The sequence below is a fragment of the Otolemur garnettii genome, unplaced genomic scaffold, assembly GCF_000181295.1.
Source record: "Otolemur garnettii isolate 467f Iridium unplaced genomic scaffold, OtoGar3 scaffold00035, whole genome shotgun sequence".
NCBI lineage: Eukaryota > Metazoa > Chordata > Mammalia > Primates > Galagidae > Otolemur > Otolemur garnettii.
Genome location: NW_003852430.1, coordinates 3,932,198 through 3,952,545, shown reverse-complemented (window position 1 = coordinate 3,952,545; position 20,348 = coordinate 3,932,198). Strand labels below are relative to the sequence as shown.

General features: G+C 36.9%; 1 protein-coding gene across 3 annotated transcripts in view; it reads left to right on the top strand.

The window, feature by feature from the left end:
• Positions 1-20,145, top strand: part of HMGCLL1 (3-hydroxymethyl-3-methylglutaryl-CoA lyase like 1) — a 141,329-nt gene extending 121,184 nt beyond the window's left edge. The window contains exons 5-6 of one of the 3 annotated variants that reach the window (XM_012805063.1): positions 15,418-15,543; positions 19,705-20,145. In XM_012805063.1, coding sequence (XP_012660517.1) covers positions 15,418-15,543; positions 19,705-19,806 — 228 coding nt within the window. In that variant the 3' untranslated portion in view covers positions 19,807-20,145. The remainder of the gene's footprint in view (positions 1-15,417; positions 15,544-19,704) is intronic. The other 2 variants (XM_003789657.2, XM_003789656.1) reach the window with 2 other exon arrangements.
• Positions 20,146-20,348: the final 203 nt, after the last annotated feature.

Here is a 20,348-nt window from a genome sequence, read left to right as displayed (position 1 = left end):
CATTGTTAGAAGAAGAGCTGTCTTGGGGCACACATTAACAAATATAAACACTCATGAACACTGCTGATCAAAACAGAAGGTCCATTCTCACACACCCTCCCAGGTTGATGAGTATTGACAATACTGTTCATTCTTTTTCAGAACCACTGTTTGCAGCCATTTTTGTCTTTTAACATACATATTTATTTTGCTTATTAATCGTTGTATTTCCGCAATCTTAGGTAAACCTCTCATTAATATCTATTTTGGAACTAGAAGCTAGTCACCTTGTAAATGTGAAATTTCAGAAACAAAATGGCCTTAGTTCTAGGTTGATTTTGTAACTGACCACCTATATGACATTTGGCAACCCCAAAAAGATTTTTGGTAAGAGCTATGGGACTTCATTCTTTTAAATCAATCAATCAGTCTTAAAAGAGATTTGGAGCTGCATACAGACGGAAAATGTGCATTTTCATGTTATTATTAACAATACATGGTGAACTCATAGAAACAAGCATATGTATCATTTACACACAGAGCTGTTCATGGGTCTTTCCACTGTCTTCCTCCTCCTCATGTCCATTGACAACTGATTTCTATCCACCTCTCAAGCACATAAACTGAAGACTATTGTGACAGCAACGTAGGCCTGGGTCTGAGAGAGAAGAGTGCAAAACAGCTAGAAATGAGATGGTTACCTCTTTCTGGGACTCTCAACAGGTGAAGTCAATCACTATTTTTTGAGGAGATTGCTCATTTATTTTCCTGAGAAGCTTTAGGTCCCTTATTTCTTTAACATGTCTGTGTTTGAAAATACATTCTGCCCTCCCCTTTCACCCTACCTCAAAACATAGTCTTCTCTATTAACTGCTTGGCTCACCTCCCTGTGTCTGCCCTGATTCTAAACTTATCCCCATCTATAAAGCTTTTTCTTTGTTAATCATCCCCTCTATGTGTGCCGTCGTTCTTTGTTTCCAATTAACTCTGTCCTTTATGACTTCCTATTTACATGCCTGTCACCTCTATTCTTCCCTATTCACATGTATCCCTCAACCTTTTCCCTAATTCTCCTCTTCAGTTTATCCTCATGTGTCCTCTGTCTATCTCTCTATCCTTGTCATATCCTTTTAAAGTCCAGCATTTATTGAGTGCTGTATGCCAAGGGATGAGTAAGCACATATCAGAAAAGATCTCCTGGAATTGGTACTATTGTACTCATTTTGCAGTTGGAAGAATAGAGAGGTAAAACTACATCATCAAAGTTATGCAATGAAAGAGGCAGAGTGGGTTCAAACAGACATTTGTCTCCTGAAACTGATCTCTCTGGCACTAGGCTGTACGCTCTCCATTTGTTTGGAAATCTTTGGCCAGCTCAACCCTGTTCTGCCACTTGGCCGAAATGACCAATTTCAAAATTTGTCATTGGTGTAAATCCAGTGGATTTTCTCAGCTATCATTTTCCTTAGCTGTCTGCAGCACTCATCACTGTGGTATAAGTATTCAGAGAAATGTTTTTCATCCTGGCTTGTGACATTGAACTTCCTCTTGAACTTCTCGTCTTTTTCCTAATTCATCTTCCTTTTCTACCTCCAAAATGTGAGTGTCCACCAAAAACTGATGGCAGGACTTGAATCCCACCCATTCTTATTCTAGCCAAACTCCTCAGCAATGGCACATGTCAGGAGGAAAGCATTTTTTTCATTTTTAATTGCTCTGAGAAATAACTGACTGCATTATATTATGAATTTGTATATGTAAAAGTAAAAGATGGGAAAACCATAGAATAAAGAACGGGTGGAAGGAATTGACTAGATTCTATTATGATCCTCTTCCCTACATAGGATATGGTTATTTGAAGATAGGCTATTATTAATTAGAGGCGAGTATTGGAAACCAGAAGGCAACTACTATGCAATTTAAAGAAGAGGTCTAAATGTTAAGTCAACAGAAGAGATAAAATTGAATCAAAAATATTCATCTAAAAGAGAAGGGGAAACAAAGATTGATGGAATGATATAAAGCAGCTAGCAAGGTGGCAAATTTTAATCTGACTTTATCAATTGACATATTAACTTAGATTGGCTATGCTGATCTAAAAGTAGGCAGAAGGGAGTCATTGATCAGAGCAGGATATATTGACATTTGAGGTCTTCCCAAGAAGAATTTTAGTTGCTTTCTACTCAAGTGTCAAGTGTGTTCTGTGGACTTTCAGCTTCTGCATAATTGGGGGGTTATTAGAAAGGCAGAATGTCAGGTGTGGCCTCAAAACTACTAAATGAATCCATATGCTCATTAAAATTTGAGTATCACTGGTCCAATTATTTCCTGTCAATATATTAGAGAGCATGGATGGTTAGAGAAGTGAAGTGATGGGAGCAATATCATCTCAAGAAAAGGTGAAAGTAGGTGAGTCTTAGAGAAATCATCTATAGAATTTGAATGGAAACCATGAAATGAGAGCCTGAGATAGACCATTATACCCTTGGGGGTATTGTACTGGCAAAAGAAGGGAATGATTGTAGAAAAAATAGTATACATTTATTAATAAAGTTCATTTGTCCTAAATACTTGAGTGACATATATGCATTACAGAGAATTTAAAAAACCTAGAAACACAAATGAATGTTGCCAAATATATTTAGTGTTCTGTTATTTTATCTTCCATTTCTCATAATTACTTTTCCACTGGTAAATATTCTTTGAAAATATTTTGCTGTTTCATCATAGTCAATCTTATAAAATTTATTAACTTTTTCTATTTTTGGACATTGAACCTAACTTTTACTCTCATAAGGAAAATTACAAAAATATCCATCTCTGAATATAAATATATCAGAACATTTCTGGCTATTTTCTTAGGCTAGCTTCCTAGAAATACAATCACCAGGACAACAAACATTTCCTTTCTAGAGTTGCTCGATAATGTTCTTAAGTTGGGTGGAAACTTTTCAGAAAACTGAAGAAAGTTTCATAAGAAAAGGAATTCCTTTGTTTTGTCAGGGCCCTCTTCCTACTTCGCTCTGCCCCCTGGAATTGTGATATTAATCCATGGGAAGTGTTTAGGAATGTGACTGGCAGGTGGTCCATGCTTATTAAATGTTAGCCGTTAATATCAGGCAGAGTGCTCAGATAGACCTGGATTTGCATTCTTTGCATCATACTAACCCTATATGAAGGACATAATCTCTTGCCTTCTACAAACCTGAATTGCCTCATCTGTAAATTGGGCACGTACTACTCACCATTTCACACTGACTTGTGGGATGTTACCATATGTGAAGCATATGGAACAATTCTATGACACATTAACATTCAATCAATGTTCACTAATAGTGTTTCTTATCTCCCTCGTCTTACTGAAATTGAGGATTCATCTTTTTTTCATTGTCTTCCTCCCTTCTATGTTCCTCCTCCTATTTCGATCTCAATTTGTGTTTACCAAATGAAGGCAAAAATAGAATCTATGTCTTTTCTAAGGCAAGGAGAAGTGAAACATTAGGAAAACCTTTGAAGATGGTAGGAATAATATGAAAGCTTAATAATCTCATTAGTGTGGTCACTCCTCAACACAGGGCACATCTCCCTCTCTTGATAAAATTATTTATATACCAATATATCTCCCTCCCTCTATAAAATTATTTATATACCAATTTTGATATATACTTAATTGAAGAATGGGCCACTATTCATTGTCTGCTAACTGCTCATTATCTATGATTCGCATAGCATGCCATTATGTTCAGAATACACTTAAGTGGCAGATAGGGTTCATTTTCAGGTGGTATTGTCGGTTACATGGTATCTATACGATGTATAGAGTGCTGGTAGAGAAGTATCGTAAGGCTACAGTATCCGAGCTCATTGTAAAAGATACTGTGATCTATTAATCATGGCCGGCATGGCCACTAGAGTAGGAGTAAAACTTCATGCATGGGTAATTCTAAAAATGAGTTTATTTTTGATATTTTGTCCTACATGAATATTTTGTCTTTCCCCAATGAGTAACCTGAATCTGAAAATGAATAATTTCCACTTTCAAAACTGTTCTTATTTTAAATCAAATCTAACATAATTACAGATTTTTAAAGTAATTTTTGACCATTGAGGGTAATGAAAAAATGATTACTTGAAAAATAACATTACCAAAATTCTATGTTCTTTGGGGCTTTAGTAATTTCAATACCTAAAATTTTAGGTTTCATAAAATATTTTGAAATCATGTACAGAAAGATTATAAATTTCATAAAATGAATTTGCTTACTCCCTTTCTTATTATAGGTATCAGTTTTATTTAAAGCAGCAGTTCTCAACCTGTGGGTTCCGACCCCTTTGTAACAATGAAAATACATCCTGCATAACAGATATTTACATTACAATTCACAACAATAGCAAAATACATTTATGAAGTAGCAACAAAAATAATTTTATGGTTGGGGGTCACCACAGTATGGGGAACTGTATTAAAGTGTCGCAGCAGTAGGAGGCATTAGGAAGGTTGAGAACCACTGATTTAAAGAATAACTTCTTTCAGAGCTTAGAGAACAAGTTGAGATGCTGCTTTTATTAAGACCATATCAGCATGGTCGGGGCACCTAAAAATAACACAAAATTAATACTCCTCCAGGCTCACCTAAGATTGTGTAGTACAGAAGAAATTTGCAATTTTCCATTGTCCATAAAAAGTTGCCAATAGTATTTTATCCATTTTCCTGAGCCCTCGTGTTATCCAAGAGTTCACACAGACAGAGTATACATAATCAAACTAACCAGGTTTATCACACCTGGGCCACTTGGTTAGTAGCTTGAATTATGAGCTTTGAGAAAAGTGGGAACCAAGGACACCTCAATATTGGGGGTCATGAGTTCCCTGAGCTTTAAAGACAATTACTTCTCATTTAAGACACATAATAGTAAGCTACTTCTTAGTGGTATATAAAAAAAATAGTCATTTTAATTTCCAATGCCAAGTTCTGTGAGCTATAGTACTTTGCCTAAATTCCAAGTCCCTGGAACATAAAACATGCTTAATAAACACTTTGGGACAAAGGGAGATAAACAAAAATATACTGCGTGTATTGAACTGCATAGTTATGACTTCCCCATCATTAGTAAAAGTGTCCTTATAGTAAACGTAAGGAAATTATTTGTTTGACAAACATAAGCCTAATTATGTATGTGTGTAATCATTTTGGGGCTAGACCACAATGAGATTATAAATGCTTGACTTTGACTTGGTAGATTTTGGTGCTACATTGCCACCTTGTGGTTCCTCACCTACAAGATGGACTTGTCTTCATAAATAATAATAATCAATGTTTTGTTTTTGTGACATGATGTTAAGAATTGCTTCTGCTGTGTGCTTCTGTACACACACACACACACACACACAGACAGACACACACACACACACACACACACCCCAGGAGCTTCAGTAAGGAAATAGTGCTTTGTGTTTGGAGAGGAGGGAAAGGAACCATTCTAAGACGCCATTAATACAGATAAAATCAGCTAAAGGCTCATCTATTATTTTAAACACGTGATGACCTGATATGATTTAAATGGTTAAATACAACTACATTCCCTCCATTTGAGATAAATAACAAAAACAAATAAGACTTTGTCCTTCCTAGTTCTTTCAGAACTTATTTACATCCTATTACAATGATTTCTAATAGGATAAGGAAGTAGATGTGAAGAAAACATATAAGTAAGATCAAACGTTCTTAGAAGAGAATGACTACAAATGTCGGAAGTAGCTTTTTAAGAGATAAGAATATATATAAATGAGTACACGGTAACATTATCCATTGAGAAGATCTATATTTATGGGGAAATTAATTGTATGTTTAATACAGGAGAGAATTTAAGGGACATTGAATAAAAAGAAATATTTTTAAAGTACTGTGAATTTTTTTTTTTTTTTGAAGAAAGACTTTGAAGGGAATTAATTCTTTCAGGGTGTCCTTTATAGGTAATGGGCACATGAATTAACTTTCTTCATACTTGCTTACTTAAACTTTTATCTTCTTTAATTTCAAAATATTAAGGAGGTATAAATATTTTTTTGTTATATGGATATTTTGCATGATGCCTAAGTTAAGGCTTTGGATGTGCCCATCAGCAGAACAGTGTTCATTTTATGAAGTCAGTAAATTTTTTATCCCTCATCCTCCCCACCCTCCCCTTTCTTGGTTCTTAACATCCTTCATCTCTCTTTGCACCCACGTGTGCCCATCGTTTAGCTCCCACTTAGGAGTAAGAAAGTGCAGTGTTCGGTTTTCCACTTCTGAGATGCTTCCCTTGGTTTCAGCCAAGCTGCAGCAGATGACATTATTTCCTTCCTTTTTATGGCTGAAAAAGGCAAGAAAATATACGTGCCATATTTTTGTTATCCTCTCATGAATTGATGGGCACTAAGGTTGATTCCATGTCTTTGCAGTTGTGAATTGTGCTGCAATAAACATTAAAATCCAAGTGTCTTTTTAATAAAAGGATTAATTTTCTTTTGGGTAGATAACCAGTAGCAGGATTGTTGGATCAAATGATAGGTCTAAATTTCCTTCTTGGAGGAATTTTTATACTCTTTTCCACATAGCTTGCACTCATTTGTATTCCCCCCAATAGTGTGCAAATATTACAACTACAGGGAACAAGTTCCCAGTGTGCGAGGATCACAACAACAGTGTGTGATTGTAGTTGGAATTTTCATTTCCCTGATGACTAATGATGTTCTTTGTCATGTATTTCTTGGCCATTTGTATAAGTTTTTTGGGGGGAAAACTTTTGTTCCTGTCTTTTGCTCACTTTTTGATGGAGTTGTGTTTTCATTTATTTACTTGCTAATTTGTTTGAGTCCTTTGTTGAATGTAGAGTTTGTGAATATATTATCTCATTCTGTAGGTTGTATGTACACTGTGTTAATGATTTCTTTTGCTGCGCAGAAATTTTTAATGTAATTGTCTCATTTATTTATTTTTTTATTGCTGTCTTTGCCTTTGGGGTCTAAGTCATAAACTTTTTGTCTGAGCTGATATCTATAACAGCTTTTCATACATTTTCTTCCAGAATTTTTATAGTTTCACATCTTGCATTCGAGTCTTTTATCCATCTTGAATTATTTTTTCTTCATCATGAGAAATAGGAGTCCTGTTTCATTCTTCTGCTTGTGGCTATCCAATTTTCCCAGCTCCATTTTCTGAATAGGGCTTCCTTTTGTCCAGTGTATACTATTGTCTGCTTTGTCAGCGATCACTTGGTCATAGCTCGTCATGGTTTATTTCTGGGTTCTCCGTTCTGTCCATTGGGCTACGTCTCTACTTGTATACCAGTACCGTGCTGTTTTGGTTACTATAGCCATGTGCATAATTTGAAGTAGGTAATATGATGCCTCTAGATTTGTTTTTTTTGCTTAAGATTGCTTTGGCTGTTTAGGCTCTTTTCTGGTTCCAAATGAAGTCTAGGATTATTTTTCTAAATCTGTAAATTATGACATTAGTATTTCAGTGGGAATTACATTGAATCTATAAATTGCTTTAGGCAATGTGGACATTTTAACAATGTTGATTCTGCCAATTCACGAGCAGGGTATGTTCTATTTGTTTATGTGATCTATGATTTCTTTCCCCAGTATTTTGTAGTTTCTCTGATAGAGATTTCTCACCTCCTTAGTTAAACATATTCCTGAGCACTGTATTTTCTTTGTTGTTATTGTTAATAGATCTAGTCCTTGGTTTGACTCTCAGTTTGATTGTTATCTGTATATAGAAAATGCTACTGATTTGTGTACACTAATTTTGTATACTGAAACTTTGCTGAATTTATGTTTCAATTCTGGGAATCTTATGGTAAAGTCTTTAGTGTTTTTTAGATAAAATATCATTTCATCAGCAAACAAAGATAAATTGATCTTTTTCTTTTCTTTTCTTTTCTTTTTTTTTTTTTTTTTTTTGAGATAGTCTCACTATGTCACCCCTGGGTAGAGTGCTATGGTGTCACAGCTAACAGCAACCTCAAATGCTTGGGCTTGAGCAATTCTCTTGCCCCAGCCTCCCAAGTAGATGGGACTACAGGCACCCACCACAATGCCCAGCTATTTATTTGTTGTAGTTGTCATTGTTTGGCAGGCGTGGGCTGGGTTTGAACCCACCAGCCCCCGTGTATGTGGCTGGGGCCCTAGCTGCTGAGCTACAAGTGCCAAGCCTAAATTGACCTTTTCATTCTCAATTTGGGTGCCCTTTATTTCTCTCTCTTGTCTGACTGCTCTGACTATTTGTATAGAAATGGTAACACTGGGGGCACCCTTGTCTTGTTCCAGTTCTTAGGGAGAATGCTTTTAACTTTTCTCTCATTCAGTATGATGTTGGCTGTGGATTCGTCATACGTGGCTTTTATAATTTTGAGATACATTCTTTCTGTGCCTAGTCTTTTGACGATTTTTATCATGAGAGAGTGATGGATTTTATTGAATATTTTTTTCTGCATCTATTGATGATCATAAGATCTTTGATTTTGCTTCCATTTCTAAGGTGAATCATGTTTATTGATCTGCATATGTTTTATTATGCTTGAATCTCTGGGATGAATCCTAATTGATCATGGTGAATCATCTTTGTGATGTATTGCTGAATTTTGTTTGCTAGCATTTCTTGGTAGTTTTTGCCTCTGCATCCACTGTGATATTGGCCTCTAGTTTTCTTTTTTAATTCTGTCCCATTTCTGGTTTGGTATTAAGGGGATACTGGCTGTGCCGAACAGGCTGCTCTTAGGATTGATTCAATTAATTGCGGCTGGAGCTTTCTGAAAGAGAATCCATATCTAGAGGTAACTGAATACTAGAAAAGATTGGAAGACTCTTTTCCAGCATCCATTTTACCCATATTATCTCTGTTTTGCCAGATTATGTCTGTAATTAGCCCTGCAGTCTTAAACTCTACTGAGATCAATTAGTTGTAAAGTTTTGTTAAATGAGTAATTCAGTCTTAAATTTATATACACTCGTTCTCATTTATTTATTATCATTGTACTACAATGTAAAGTTTGAAGAAAGTTTTATTTTCTTTTCCTACTGATATATGTAATTAACATCCCTTGTAGGGAAAGTGGAAAACAGAGACAAATAGAATTAGAAGAAAATAAATCACCTATAAACACACCATTCATGGTTGCTGCGTTCACGTTTGGAATATCATCCAAATCTTATTGGTTTTTTGTTTGTGTGTTTGTTTTAAAAAATGGTATCATGACCCTTTATACTTGTACTGTTATCCTCTAGCCTGTTTCTTTCTCTTGATCATATATTTAAATAGTGTTTATCCATTTTATAGCTCTACCTTAATTAAAATTATTCTTCATATGAGACATTTGGATTATTGTCAAATTTTCATTCTTAAAAAACATACTGTGGTGAGTCTTTATATGAATGTGTATGTGTGTGTGTTGTATACCATGGGCAACCTATACATACTTATTTGGTTTTGTTTCTTATCTAATTACTTACTTCACATTTGTTAAATATTCCTAGGATGAAATTGTGATAAGGAATCACTAATACAAAGAATACTGACAATTTAAGATTACTAACTAATTTCTCACCGGATGAAATCCAATTTACTAGATATTCCCACTAGTTTGTTTACCTTCCCTTCTAAAAATGCCCTTTTTGTCATTGACATTTATTGATGTATAATGCACATAAAACTTATATTACTAGTGTTAACAACCTAGTTCAAGAAATGGAATGTTGCCAGCATCCCAGAAGCTCTCCTGGTGTCTGTTTTGATTGATACTTCAAAGGATAGCTATGACCTTAACTTCTAACTGCACTGAGTATTACTGTTAGGACTTCATTCAAATGAAATCACATTGTTATGTCCTCTTGAGCCTTTTTGCAAGCAACCTTTGGTTTGTGAGATTTTTTCCATATTGTTGAAGATGTAGATTGCTCCATTTTTCATTGCTCTATACTATTTCATTATCAACATTTGTTGTTGTAAGGGTCTCATGGAAAAGCAATGTCGTAGAGAATAAGCATGCTTATTGAAATTGTGTTTTAAATAAAGGTGACCATCTGCTTGCTCAGGCAAAATGCTGAGCTTCTTTATTTGTGGTTGGTTCATATAGGGAATTTTGTACATGCACACAATACAGCTATGACCTCATTGATCCATTTAAACATTATGTGACTACCTTGCGATTAGCTTCTGATAATCCACTCAACGTACACCTTTTGACATAACACTTTCAACATAACCCAATTTAACCTAACTTAATGGAGAACATGTTGTTAGCCATTACTTCTTTGTTCTTATTTGATGAAGCCCGAGGCTAGGGAGGAACAAGGTAGATTGAATACCTGCCCTTGCTGGCCTTGCCATTTGGTGGCTGTTACTTCGGATCTTTAAACAAGGCATAAAGAAACTTCTTGGGCATACAGGAATTTGTGTGTAAACCTCTGCTCCCATGTAGGCCTTTTTTGCTGGAACCTTTTAAAAGCAATTTTCAGGCTGGACTTCTCAAAGCCTTTCATGAGCCCAGGTTTCATCTGTGCCATTAGATACCTGTATGCATTGGGTATTCCTCTTCTCTTGAGGTCCCTGAGCACATTTCCATTCCTGGACCCGTTAGCAAGTGACTTTCATTATTTACCACAGGTCAGGAAAGGTTACTGATGGGTATCTGGCCAGTTTTCCAAAGGGCTTTTTTTATCGGCCTTATGAAGTCAACCTTAATTCCTTAATGCAGTCTGGGCATCTCTGGAAATGCTTCTCCAGCCAGAGCCTTGGTTATGTTAGGCCTGCAACTAACCTGGCCATATGGGATTCTGCCTCAGTTTCTCACAATTATGCCTGCACAAAGTCTTTTCACTGCTCTCTCTCAAACGGCTTGTTTTGGCCAGAGGCATATAGGCATTTCACTTATAAACATTCTTCTTTCATCTTTGTTAATATGAAAGTATAAAATATAATATTCTCATTTTCACTCACAATCTTTGTGAGTTTGAACATATTTTCTTGAATTCACTGTTTATTTGTATTTGCTCTACTGTGACATTGGTCATTTACTGTTCCTCTACTATGGCACTCACTGGTTACCTTAATACAAGTAAAAGTTTTACTCTTATCCAAACAGTAAGTTACATTAGCCTTTAAGTACAAAACAGAAGAGTGAAGTTTGTTTGGTTTTTCACTGTTTCCCAAAAGGCTAATTAAGACTAAAAGCTGTATTATTTTGACAAGGTTCCTTTCTGGGACCTCTGTAGTTTTAGAGTCTTGATCCTCAGCAGTAAGAAAGGGAACTGGATAAGTGGATTCCAGCCCCCGAGAGTTAATCATGCACATCGAGGCCTGAAGCCATTTTTCAATCTATCATGCTGGTTCCTTTGACTACCTCATACCTTTTGGGGTCTTTTTTCAAAAACTGGTTTCTTTGAAATGTTCAGATGTTATGGTTAACTTTTTACTGCCCCAGGTTACAGAGTTTCGCTATTGTTAAGGCTGACTCATATCCAGAATCAGTAAAAAATGAGATAGGTAAGAGTCTTGCCTCAGGGTTGCACAAAGAATAACCACAGTGAGCTTTAATGAAACACTGATGTCTGACCCCTTTCCAGACAGACATCTGACTTAACTGGTATAAAGAGAAGCATAGGTATTAGTATTTTTAAAAGGCCTCAAATGATTGTGATGGGTAGACAGCATTGAAACTCACTCTAATTTCTGTCTCCTCAGGTAATAGATTCAACTCTACTAAATAAATCAGTTTTAAACTACAGTATAAGCCAAGAATACCCCCTGCCTATTTAATGTCATGGCCCACTCTCACAATGTGCCAGTACCTTAATATTTGCCTTTTACAACTACTAGACAATGCTACAAATTTAACTTCTAGTACACGCTCCCTTATTCTTACTAATTTGATTTATGCCAAATAAAAATTGCTGTAAATGCACCAGTATTTTAGCTGAACAGTATAAACATCTGAATATGATGGGGTTTGTCAGATCTGAGGCCTTTCTATGTTGAGAAATATAAGAAGAAAGAGATGCAAAAACAGTCTTAATTTTTGTAAACTTACGGTATGTGCTAGAGAATTCCAGGGCTTTTTAAGGATGGTAACTCTTTTCTGTGAGCTTTGGAAAGCATTCTCTTAAGTCTTGCTAGGGAAACTCTAGAAAAGTGATTCAAAAAGCACAATCCCCTGGGCATACCAAAGGGACACAGGAGCCCATTGAAAAGGCTCCCAATGGCCAAATCTTGAACAATTTGAGGAAAACCCACACACATTAGTATTAAATTATATCCCAAAGTAGTAAAACAAATATAGATAAATATCTGGGAATCACTACTAATATAAACATATGAACATATAACATGGGAGAATGGACAAATCTCTCATACAGAAGAATTCCAAATAATTTATACAGATATTCTTTACTCTTTGACTTTTTCCAAAGAGTACAGAATGGAAAGGGGGTAGGGGTTGTGCTTCATAAGACAGATACCCAGCAACATCACCTCACTCAGGCAATCAAGGTTGATCTCAGCAGTCATAATTCATGTCGGTAGTACGTATCATTGATACGATGCCTTGACAATGACACTTCATCTCTGTGTTCTTCCTGCCTAAACTGTACACCCCCAGTCTTATCATGAAAAAAAAAAGTTAGACGAACCCAAATCTAAGGATATTGTACAAAATTTATGAGCAGTATCACTCAAAATAGTCAAAGTCTGAGAAATCGTCACAGCCCAGAAGGGCCAAAGAAGACGTGATTACTAATAAAATATAGTGTCCTGAGGAGTTCCTGGACCAGAAAAAAAGACATCAGGTTAAAAATTGTCTTTAGAAATGCCTTTAAAATGTTTAAATAAATTCAAATACTATATGAACTTTAGTTAATAATAAATATGCCAATATTTGCTTATTAGTTTCATCAGTTGTGATACATATACAAAAATAATATAAGATTCAACAAAAAGAATTTGCTTGGCCAAAATTTAATCAGGCTTCCAAAATTTCTTTTAAGTCTGCCTGTGTACTTCTTTGTAAAATCCAATGCTAGTAATTCCTGCCAACAGTTCAGCAAGAACTTTCATCCTTTATATCCATCCATCCTCCGTAGCTGATCAGGTCACTCCGTCTCCACCAACCCACAGGTGATATCTGATCATCTTGACTTTCTTCAGCAAAAATCCTGTTAGGTCAGGTAAGCCAGAATTCCTTTTACACTGATTTTCTTTAGTAATTTCCATCCACTGACCACCACCCTGATCCTTCCTACTTGCCTATGCAGCATTTGGAGTTGAGCCCCATCTCTCTGCCTCCCTGAAAGACCTTGTTGCAGCGTTCGCTTTCACTAACACAGTGGTCCTGAATAAAGTCTTCTTTGCTATACTTTTAACAAGTATCATTGAATAATTTTTTCTTTAATAGATGTTACCCAGAGAGGAAACTGAGTGTGTAATATATAATAACTCTCTGTACTAGCTTCACAAATCTTCTGAAAATCTAAAACTATTCTAGAATACATTTTTTTCCAAATAAAAGTAAAGAAAAAAAGAGCAAGAAAGACCCCTTAAATCATCATCATCAGCAGCAGCAGCAGCCAGGATCTTATTAAAAGTGCACATTCTCGAGACCTTGGCAAGATCCATTGAATCAGAAATTTGGGGAGGTAGAAGCATTTTGTGATTCCAGTTCTGTGATGAGAATCACTGACCTAGCTGGTTGGCCAATTCCTCTGTATCCAGTTGCTTCTCATTTTAGATGAGATCGTGTTACTTGTTCTTCAGTGCCCAAGAGTAAAGAGTCAGATTTGTCCTCTCTGCAGCTTCTGATTACCTAATTGTCATCTTTCACAGGGGCATGGGATGCCAGCCTCCTGTCTCCTATTATAAACATTTGATATCCTTTCTCAGATCCTGTTATGCTTATGCTAGGTGTGTCTGAATGGTTTCTGGTCTTCTGGTCCCCAGGGTCACAAGAATGGGTGCTGGGGCCAAGTTGAGCTGATAACAGATAGAGAGCCATCCTGCACAGTTTGTTACAGGAAAAAGAAAGAAGCTAGACTAAGTGACAGTGAAGAAGGGAGCTACACGATGAGTCACAAAGTGAGAATATATTCCAGAGAGAGAAACAGGTCAATCTCCACTGGTGGAGAAAAACCCTGACATCTGATCACGCATTGCCTTTTAAATGTTCACGAGTTTGTTCCACCTTTCTCCTGGCAGGGCTGGTTGTTGTTTCCTGCCTTTGGAGTGACTGACAGGTTGGAGATACATAGCAGGCTACATAGTAGGGTTATATAACAGCTTTCCTTTAAGTCCTCGTAAAAGCTCCATCCATGCTATGCTAATTAGGTGGTAATGAGCTGTAGATCAGTTATAGGTCAGTCACCAGGAACTCCTTTCTGCATCTGTTCCCACCAGGGAACAGTTCCTAGGTGCAATTTGATTCCTAGCTACAGTTCAGTTCCCTTTCTCTCCCTTAGTCACTTCTGTTTACCTTCCACCAGACCTAGCACTCATGTCCTCCAAAGCTTCTCCAGCCCATGCAGAACTTATCCATCTCTGAGAGCACCAAGCACCAGTCGTGTGCCAACTTAATTTGTTCCAGAGGCAACAAATCAAGACACGTTCTCTAGAGACAGAGGACCCCACCTACCAGAGGGTGACCTTAGATAAATTACTTGACTTCTGCACCTAGATTCTCTTTCTGTGAATTGAGGATGAGAGAAGTGTATCTATCTCGTGGCTTTTGTGAGAGCTGTGAGTTAATACACATAAAATGTTAAGAATAATGTCTGGAACTTAGTGACGATCCAATAAATATGAGCTGATGTTATTGACAGTGGCCTTGCCTCTTAGACGTCTCTTCACTTCTTTGAAAGCAGAGTATTGTGCAAAAAAATAATAGCTCAATAAACACTGGTAAATTGAATGAGTAAATTGAACCCGCAAGGTTTTATTTCAAATACAGTGAACCCTCGTCTCTAAACACCCCACTTCCAATCTTCTAAGGCACTTTGATTCTTAGTTGGGATGTTAGAAATAGTCCATGTCATTTATGTGATGCTTTTATGATAAAGCTAGAGAATTGGAGATTATATAAACCCTGGGAGTAAGTTAAGCTTACTTCAAGATCTACCATCTACCGTTGTACTATTATCAATGAGTAACACCACTTTAATTTTGATCAAAGATTTTTCTACTTCCAGAGGGAGGGCATTAGCAAAGTTTCTGTTAGCCTAAGAGACAAGATTAGTCAGAAGGGAAATCAACACCCCTGGGACAGCTCCAGCAACAGGTGGGGAAGTGAATATATTTGAATAACAGGGTCAGATTTTGCTTATTTGCTCTTTGCCACAGGTTAAATAAAAATGCAACCATTTACTTGCCATAAATACACAAGCTTTGGTTGTTTTGCTTTGTTTTCCAGATGGGAATTAACGTGGTGGACTCTGCAGTTTCTGGATTAGGTGGTTGCCCTTATGCAAAAGGTGCTTCAGGGAATGTAGCCACTGAGGATTTGATATATATGCTTAATGGCCTGGGACTCAATACAGTAAGTTACTTTAACATATTTTAATATTCATGCGTTCCTTGCAGCTCCAAATTGCAATGCTTCTCAGATGTGGGAAGCAATTTCGAGGTCAAAGTTTTACTACACTTTTGCTATTTGCTAAAATGCACAGTGGGAAAATACAATAAAAATTCTTTCAGGGGCTTATAAAGTAACTTATTGCTGTAGCGGAATCCCCAATAATGCTACCTTTTAACATTTTTATGGAGCTTCATGACCTCCAAAGTGCTTCTTTATGTATTATCTGATTCGACTTCACACACTTTGTGAGCCTGAGCCTGTGTCTTTGCTGCGATGACTGTGGAGTGAGTTTTGCAGCTTTGTTTTTTGTATGGATGTTTTCCTTAGAGGAAACTGAGACCTTGATTGTCTCACGGTGACAGCTAAGGCTTCTGGAAAAGATCCCAGGGCCCTTTTAAAATGGTCAGTGGAAGAGTGGAGCTTAAGAATACTTAGCATGTGGGACTCTGGATGTCAAACATCGTCTCTTTACGATTAGTCTCTGAAAAGTCACAAGCCATGTAATAATGTCCACCAAAATCAGCCCCTTGTTCTGCTCCATGCATATTGGCATAACGTGTTAGTCTATAGGGCATATTTTTTAGAGATGTAATGTAAAAGGGAAGAAAACTGCCCAGAGATTATGAGACATTCAGAATGTTCTCTGAGATGTAAAGGCATTATTCGGATTACAAAATGGATTTTTCCCTCTCTGCGGCCCCTGCCTCTCCTCTTTCCTCACTGTACTTATGTTGGTGCTCCTGGTGACACTGAATTTTCTTGCAGTCTCCGTTTCTGCATTGTTCATCCACATTCCCACCTTTGCTCATGCTTTCACCCCCACTTGGAATGGCCTAATAGCCCATACTCCACCGGGAAAGTGAGGCTCTGCCGTTCTAAAAAAACGTCTTTGAGAATCTCCCTATTTCCCAGGCCAAACTGTCAGGTTCTTCCAGGCTACCTTCTGTTTTAGTTCAGAACTTACCACAAGGTTGTATCCTGATCTTCTTTATGTATCTTCCTTCCCATGCAGCCAGAGAGCAATAATTGTAGCTTATTTTTACTTGGTGTCTGGGTCATAAAGATGCTCAATAAATATTTATCGAGAGGCAGATTTAGCTTTCTCGTGGCACTAAACACCACCAGCTGTTGCCCACAAGCACCAAAAGCCATCACCTATCTTCTCTGGTTAGAATAAATACTGCTTCATTTGCAAAGTAGCTTAATTATTTCCATCACGAGGCCATGAAAAAAACTGAAGGAAAATAGATATTTTCTTAAAGATTTAGATAACTGAATCGAACTCAACTGACAGCTGATGCTCAGTATCACTGTGGGGTTGAAATACAAATAAGTTTATTCCTAAGAATTTCACAATGCAAAGAAGATCGCTGCATTGAGCAGCTGCTACAAATTCACCAGTCACCAAGCTACCAACCAAGATTCTTTGCAGAATCCAATCACTATGGGTCTGAGATTTAATCAATAGGCAAGAGCCACTGACTTTGACTTCTGAAATATTTTGGTGGTTTGTCCCTTCCTCACTCTGATTCCCTGAACATAGGTTCTTAGCTCTTTCTGGGTGTTCATTTTCTGCATGGGTTGACTGGCTCCAGACTTGCTTTTAAATTCATCCTCCACGCTGCCATCAGAGGATTCTGTCTAAAACACAAGTATGAATAAGCTCTGCTTCTCTGCCCCCAGCAATGGATTCTCACTTCCTACACGGCAGGGTCTGGCTCTTTCACGTCATCTGTCCTATTTAGAACTTGTCCAGTAAAAAGGGGGTATTTTCTCTTCTATCCATATATACCCTAGTATTTTTCAGATATCTTTTATTGCTATTCTCTCATCCTACCTATGGCAGCCTAGACATTCTCTGTGTCCTCAATGACTCATATCAGTTTTTCTCAACCTTTTTTTATCTCACGGTACACTTGGCCCTATAGTTAAACTTCTCCAGCACAAATAATTATGTTGATCCCCAAAAAAAGTGTAAAAGAAAAAAGATAGACTTATTGTGCTTTTAACTTCTTTTGAAATAATTTAATTGATGATCTTTAAAATTTTTCTGGTATACCCAAGATACTTTCAGGGCACACCAGTGTGCCACATGGCACACTCATTGAAAACCACTGATTCATATAATCCCTTGAAACTTGGGTCAAGATTTACTTCTCTTGACACCGTTTCCTGACACATTTGTTTCTAATCCCTTTTTCTTCATGGCTCCATGGCCCCACATCTCTCCTTTCTGGGAATATCTCTATTCATGACTTGAACTATAGTATCACACATTCTGTTTATAGCTTCATGTTTCCTGCTTGACCATAAGCTCCCTGAAAGCAGAAACCACATCCTGCATGAAGTTCATAAAACCCTAGAGGTGTATTTAAGCACTTGATAAATGATTCAGAAATAAATGCAGTGCTCTTTCATAATCATCTCTGTTAATTAAAATAAAATGGTGGAGAAAGGCCAAAACAAAACTCTTCTTTGCTCTGGCATCAACGAATTCTGCGTAATTGTTACAAATGGAATTCTTTAAAAATGAAGAACAGTAATGACTAAAACATTTTCATTAAACCTTGGTGAATGTAATTCAGAAATGAAAGACACATGAAACGAGTTACTTACAAAATTTAATTAGCTTCGAATTAAGAATAGTTAACTAAAATTTGCCTGACAGTTACTACCCTCAAAGCTATTACTATGGTCTTGACAAAATCAAATTTCTCAAGCCAAAGCACACATGTTAGGACCCTGAAAGTAACTTTACTTGGGCCATGACTTAAGTTCTGAGATGCATGAAAATGAAGAAACATAAAATCCATGCAGTAAAGACAAATAAAGCCTCCCTGGCAACACCGGGTGAATCAGAAAGGACGTTGTCCACTGGGTTTCTTAGAAGTGAAATAATGGATCAGAGCACAGTCTGTCTCTAAAGTTTCATAGTGACCCATGTATAATAAAGGTGGCGCCTATGAGTCAAAGGAGTAGGGCGCCAACCCCATATGCCAGAGGTAGCAGGTTCAAACCCAGGCCCAGCCAAAAACTGCAAAAAAAAAAAAAAAAAAAGTCATTTACAAGTGTCATTCGCAAAATATTTTTCTTTATCATTCCTAAAGAAAGCAGTAAACTGCAAAGAGAAGGGCACTCTAAACTTTTGGAAGGGGAAGTGATTAATTATATTAATGTCTTTAATTTCTAAAATGATAATTACAGTTATTAAAAACCCATAGGAGTATTTATATTTGTATAGTTTAAGAAAATAACAGATTGCCATAGATATTGAAAGGAAGACTGAGTATGTGCAGTTTTAAGCCCACATTTTTTTCCAGTCCATGTTGAGGGAGGACTTGGAGGTTATGAAATGCTACATAAGGGAAAATTGGGGGTTAACCCATCCAATGTCTGGCCTCCTCCTGTGATAGCAAAGTGTGGAGTGGAGAGTTAGATAGTGACCTTTCGTTACACCAAGGCTGAGAGCATGCCGTGAACTTGGCCTCCATACCCAACTGCATATCTGTCATCCGTGGATTTACCTAAGCCTTTGTTGATCCTATTTATACTTTCAGACAGTACAACGTCTCAGGAAAACAGGTTCCAGATGTGCACTAAATATTACTTCATTGTATCTGACTTACTACTACCTCCTTCAACATCATACTATGAATAGTGTTTTTCATCTTGTAGATAATGTATGTACGTGTGCATACAGACATATATATTCATTCGCCTTCCTATAAACTTCATGGCTTTATCACTTTTACATACTAAAGAGGAGTTTTTCTAAGTCAGTTTTCATCTATAAATTCCTCCACAGCATCACCATTTTGATTGCACTTCACCGATATTGTTAAATGTTTTCTAGTTCAAATACTGTCTTTCCTAGGCTTTAGGTCCCAGCCTAAACTACACTACATTGTTCAGGTGTGTCAAGCCTATGTTACTATGTAAGGGGAAGATCCAAGATATGTTTTCATAAAGCAGAAAAATTTAAAATGGTGACTACATGATTCATGAAAACAAATGTTGCCCTCAAATTGATAATGAACAGCATGTTGTTTAGTAATTTTAAATTAAAGAGGATTGGTAGTGTCTTTTTTCTCTCTAATCTCCTTTTCCCCCTTTCCTAACTAGGGCGTGAATCTTCACAAAGTGATGGAAGCTGGTGACTTTATTTGCAAAGCTGTGAATAAAACCACAAACTCTAAAGTAGCACGAGCCTCCTTTGGGATTTGACTTGGGTGGAATTCTGACTTCAGTCTGAGAAGACCAATTTCAGCTATGTATACATATTCACCTAAAAATCATTAATGTCAACTTGTTCTGTAATGTGAGGGGGAAAGAGATACTCTTTAAAAAGATTATAACTGAATAGATTATGAAGTCTACAGAAAGCAATACCAGTCATCAGGGAAATTGCAGGCCGAAGACAAATAATGAAGTTTGTGGTCATACTTTTGAACCTGGGAAAAAAGTCTCTTTCACTCTCATAGAAATAACATTTTAATTTAGTAGACAGGAAAATTGACTTCAGATTTCACTCAGTATCCAATACTGTGTTAATACTTAATCAAGTGGGCTTAGCCCGGTGTACACATTGTCAGTAGTTTATGAGCTCCGGCAGAGTGTGTGGCCTCAATATTACGTGTTATGCTTCTGGATCTCAACTCTTCATTTGCCAAGTCAGTTGAATTATAGACCAAGAGCCAAATCTCCATCTGACCCCTCCATAATTTTTAGCAATAGAACTTTTATATTTCAAGTACGGCTAACATCTG